General features: G+C 57.0%; 2 protein-coding genes across 2 annotated transcripts in view; both read left to right on the top strand.

Annotated features, from left to right (window-relative positions):
* Window positions 1-46: 46 nt before the first annotated feature.
* Window positions 47-2,302, top strand: HOXA6 (homeobox A6). Its single transcript, XM_024754983.1, has 2 exons — window positions 47-661; window positions 2,025-2,302. The coding sequence occupies exons 1-2, from the start codon at window positions 220-222 to the stop codon at window positions 2,282-2,284; spliced, it is 702 nt and encodes a 233-aa protein (XP_024610751.1). The 5' UTR covers window positions 47-219; the 3' UTR covers window positions 2,285-2,302.
* HOXA5 (homeobox A5) overlaps window positions 2,301-4,884 on the top strand; it is a 4,592-nt gene continuing 2,008 nt past the window's right edge. Inside the window, exon 1 of the mRNA XM_024754982.1 lies at window positions 2,301-4,873. Coding sequence (XP_024610750.1) covers window positions 3,979-4,873 — 895 coding nt within the window. The 5' untranslated portion in view covers window positions 2,301-3,978. The remainder of the gene's footprint in view (window positions 4,874-4,884) is intronic.

Here is a 4,884-nt window from a genome sequence, read left to right as displayed (position 1 = left end):
GGGGGCTGTTTGTAACTTTGCTGCCTCGGTCGCCGCGGTCCCCGGGGAGCGGGCTCCGGCGCTCGCTCCCATTGGCCGCCGCCGCGTCAGCTGGTGCGATTTGCTGCTGTCGCTTTTGGCGTTCGGCCATCCAGAAACAAACCAGTTCGATGACTACTAATAGTTATAGCCAGATGTACTAATACACAACAAATCACAGTCCTGCAGAGGGGCGCGCAAATGAGTTCCTATTTTGTGAATCCCACTTTCCCCGGGAGCCTGCCCAGCGGCCAGGACTCCTTCTTGGGCCAGCTGCCCCTCTACCCGGCCGGCTATGACGCGCTGAGGCCCTTCCCGGCCTCGTACGGGGCGTCGAGCCTCCCGGACAAGACGTACACCTCACCTTGTTTCTACCAACAGTCCAACTCGGTCCTGGCCTGCAACCGGGCGTCCTACGAGTACGGGGCCTCATGTTTCTATTCTGATAAGGACATCAGTGGTGCCTCGCCCTCGGGCAGTGGCAAGCAAAGGGGCCCCGGGGACTACCTGCACTTTTCTCCCGAGCAGCAGTACAAACCCGACAGCAACAGCGTGCCGGGCAAAGCCCTCCATGACGAAGGCACCGACCGGAAGTACACGAGTCCTGTTTACCCCTGGATGCAGCGGATGAACTCCTGCGCTGGTAAGGTGTTTCCCTGCAGCCCCTCAAGAGAGTGGAGGGAGAGGGGGAAGGAGGCAGGGAAAGAAGGAAGGAAGGAGGAGACAGAGAGAGTAGAAAGAGGAAATAGAAAGAAAGGAAAGAATGAACAAAGTTTCTTTGGGTTTTTAAAAAGAGATTTTAAAAAATAAAAAATCCAACCCATTCCCAATGGGGCAATCAAGCTGTGGGAGCACGAAGGCGGGGCACTAGTGTCCATGTAAGGTGACAACTTAGGGAGCGTGTGGGGGGCTCACTGCCATGCTGTGTGAGACCCAGTGACAGGGGCAACCTGAAGAGAGAGCAAGGCTGGATGGGAGAGAGCGCCTGCCCTCACTGCACGCTGGTAACACCCTGCTCAGATCCCCAAGCCGTGATGGCCTTCTGCACCCATCCTGAGAACTCCCCTTTCCCTCCCAACCCCCTCACCTTTCTGCCCTTCAGAAACGCATCTAGATAAAGGCCCTCATTTGGCCTCTTGCAGTGTCTCCCCAACGCCTTGGAGGGCCACATCCTCAGCCTCAGGATTTTTCCTCTCTCTCCTCCCTCCCCTCCCCCTTCCACTCAGCTGTTCACTCACAGCCAACTTCTGCCTCCTTCTGAGGCCCTGCCTGTGTCTCATACACCCAGCTTTGGGGGAGCCCCCCACCCATGGGTTCCTTTGGCACTAGAACAGATAGCCCATCACAGTCCTTCATTCCAGAAACCCCAGGTGGCCCATAGCTCCATCTCTTTGCTCCTGGTTTCCAAAAAATCTACAGGGAATCCTTGGAGAAGGACAGAGGCTAATGCGGATTTTTCAACTTACAGTCTTTTGCTTTAAAATCCACTTGTGTTTTCAAGAGCTCTGCGTTTCTCAGAAGGGCCATACAATTGGAAGGCATTTGCAAAGATTTGAGAGGGCTCACCATTTAATTTTTTTTTAAAAAGCATATTGTGTCCTGACATGGCTGGCCAAAGTAACATCTTCACAGAGGTCCGTGTGTGAATTTGGAGTGTCTACCCTACTCACAGGGTTCCATACCCACCATTCCCAGACACACACACTCTACTCCCACAAAACAGGCTTAGGTACCCCGATCTAAGAATGCTGTTCTATTCTTTTGCTTGTAATTTTTTTTACAGAGCAGATTTTTCAAAAACAATAATTTCCCACCCCAAGTCGTTTTAGGTGGAACACATCTCGCTTGGTATGAAATAATCTTCTCCCATCCAGCCCACTTTCGGCCCCAGACTAGTGGGAGAGGCGGGTGGTTTTCATCCCCGAGACCGGGGCGTGGGGCGTGGGGCTGACTGGTCTGGCTGCCCGGATCCTGGCTTACCGGCGCCCGGCCATTTCTGACCGCAGGTGCTGTGTACGGGAGTCACGGGCGCCGAGGCCGCCAGACCTACACGCGCTACCAGACGCTGGAGCTGGAGAAGGAGTTCCACTTCAACCGCTACCTGACGCGGCGCCGCCGCATCGAGATCGCCAATGCGCTCTGCCTCACCGAGCGCCAGATCAAGATCTGGTTCCAGAACCGCCGCATGAAGTGGAAAAAGGAAAATAAACTCATCAATTCCACACAACCCAGCGGGGAGGACGCTGAGGCAAAAGCGGGCGAGTAGACGCCTGGGCAGGGACCAGGCCCGCGCCGCAATCTCCCTCGGCTTTGCCCCCTTGCCTTCGCCTAGTCCCCAACTTTTCTTCCCGCCTGCTCCCATCCGGGGGGCTTTCGCAGCTTCAGGGGAGCCCGGCGCTTTGCAAACGTCTGAGCATTTATTTCTTACAAGAAAAAAAAAAAAAAACCTCACACACAGCCAATCCCAGCAGTAGAGCGAGGCGCACTGCACACGCAATCCCGCTCTCCAAGCCTGCCCAAGCCCGCTCCGGGTCTCAGGGCGCGCCCCAATCGGTCCCCGGCTCTTGTGTTAGCGCCTCTGCACGCCCCTGAGCTCGGGTCCCGGGGTTGCTGGAGAGGAAAGAACCCGGGGCCGAGCCCCCTTTGGTGTCTGGGCGTTTCCGCCTCGGTTCCTCGCCACCAAGTCCCGGAGGGCATCACCAAATCAACTCTGGCCACTGGGAAGAGGGAGCCTAAAGTCTGGGGCCCCAGCTCTGCCGAGGCCTCCCAGGCCGCCCCCAGAAAGGAAGAAGCGCGAGGAACAAAGGGGGCCCGAGAGAACCTTGTCTCTCGGCCCAGCGCGCAACCGTCCTTGGAAGAGAAGCAGCCTCAGCCCAGCCGAGCCAACCTGGGCGCGGGTGGAATCTTGCAGCCCTGGGAATGACTGGGCTCCCCGAGCTCCGGATTCCGGCTCCCCGCCTCCAACAGGGCCGACGCTACCACCACAACAGCTTTCAGGACCTAAGGATGCAGCCCAGGGCTATGGGAGCGGCAAGAGTCCTGGTTTCCAAATGTGCCAGGGGCGCCTGAGACGCCTGACCTCTCCAGCGGGGACACCTCCCCCCACACCCAACTTTAAGCTATATTTGTGATTTACTTTCGTCTTTCAGAACCCAGGAAGATAACTACGGAGGTACTAGGCACTGCCACAAAATGCTTTCATTAGCGTCCTCATTTTACTTCTGGAGGTCTAAACAAAACCCTAATAACTCGGCCCACGAATCCCCAGGCCCAAGCAGCTTCTGTGGCTGCGGGGAGCCTGGGCCCACTCGCTGGGTTCACGGAGAACCCTCCGACTTGGGGCCCGGTTGGCTAGAGGAAAGTGACCCGGTGGTGAAGACTCTCCAGGCTGGATACTTATAGCAAATCAAATAGCAAACTAATGACACGAAAACCATATTTACACGAAAGAAAAATCGACTCCGGCTATAAAAGTGTATGGAATTTGACCTCGCCTCGGAGAAACGCTACACAAAAGCTATCTTTAATAGACGCCTGTCATTTAAGAGCGGCAGGGACACTGTCCCTCATGCGCTCGCAAAAACAGAGCCGTAATTGTAGCTGCTGCTGCGGGTAGGATTTATTTCTCCAATCGGCTAAATGGCCTCCCCCCCTTCCCCGAAGGTGATATCTGTATTTTCAAATTTCAGAGCTGCCGGCACGACGGTCAGAACCGACCCCAACCTCGACACAAAAATAAGAGGGGCTGCACAGCAGGGAAATAAAGTTGTTGTAAATAAAATCCAAGTCACCATCTCCCCTCAGTCCTCTGCATCCTCGCCGGGCACGCGATCGGCAGCTGACGGCCTCACAATTGGTACATCCTAATGGAACTGCGAGGGAAATGCAATAATTTTGCCATAATGGGCTGTAACCTCAATTCGACCCCGGCCCTTGCAGCCCCGGGTCGGAAGCGGAGGGATGCGCCCTGCTTCCAGCGGGTGGCGCTCGAGTCCGACTGAACGACGGCGGCGAGTGGCGGGCACGCGCCTGGGGCGCGCGCGCCAGTCCTCTCGCCTCCACCCAACTCCCCCATTAGTGCCCGAGTTTACCTCTAGAGGTCATCAGGCAGGATTTACGACTGGACAACAAAAGCACGTGATTCGAAGTCGTACCCCATATTTGGGTGCCTACGTAGGAGGGAACCAAGTACATGTCCCAGTCATTTCCATAATTCATCATAAATTGTGCAAGGGTGCTATAGACGCACAAACGACCGCGAGCCACAAATCAAGCACACATATCAAAAAACAAATGAGCTCTTATTTTGTAAACTCATTTTGCGGTCGCTATCCAAATGGCCCGGACTACCAGTTGCATAATTATGGAGATCATAGTTCCGTGAGCGAGCAATTCAGGGACTCGGCGAGCATGCACTCCGGCAGGTACGGCTACGGCTACAATGGCATGGATCTCAGCGTCGGCCGCTCGGGCTCCGGCCACTTTGGCTCCGGGGAGCGCGCCCGCAGCTACGCGGCCAGCGCCAGCGCGGCGCCCGCCGAGCCCAGGTACAGCCAGCCTGCCACGTCCACGCACTCGCCTCCGCCCGACCCGCTGCCCTGCTCTGCCGTGGCCCCTTCGCCCGGCAGCGACAGCCACCACGGCGGGAAAAACTCCCTGGGCAACTCAAGCGGCGCCTCGGCCAACGCCGGCAGCACCCACATCAGCAGCAGAGAGGGGGTTGGCACGGCGTCCGGAGCCGAGGAGGACGCCCCCGCCAGCAGCGAGCAGGCGAGCGCTCAGAGCGAGCCGAGCCCGGCGCCGCCCGCCCAACCCCAGATCTACCCCTGGATGCGCAAGCTGCACATAAGTCATGGTAAAGCCAGT

Source organism: Neophocaena asiaeorientalis, unplaced genomic scaffold, assembly GCF_003031525.2.
Source record: "Neophocaena asiaeorientalis asiaeorientalis breed wild unplaced genomic scaffold, Neophocaena_asiaeorientalis_V1.1 scaffold36, whole genome shotgun sequence".
Taxonomy (NCBI): domain Eukaryota; kingdom Metazoa; phylum Chordata; class Mammalia; order Artiodactyla; family Phocoenidae; genus Neophocaena; species Neophocaena asiaeorientalis.
Note: the sequence above shows the minus strand (reverse complement) of the source record. Positions and strands in the feature narration are given on the sequence as shown.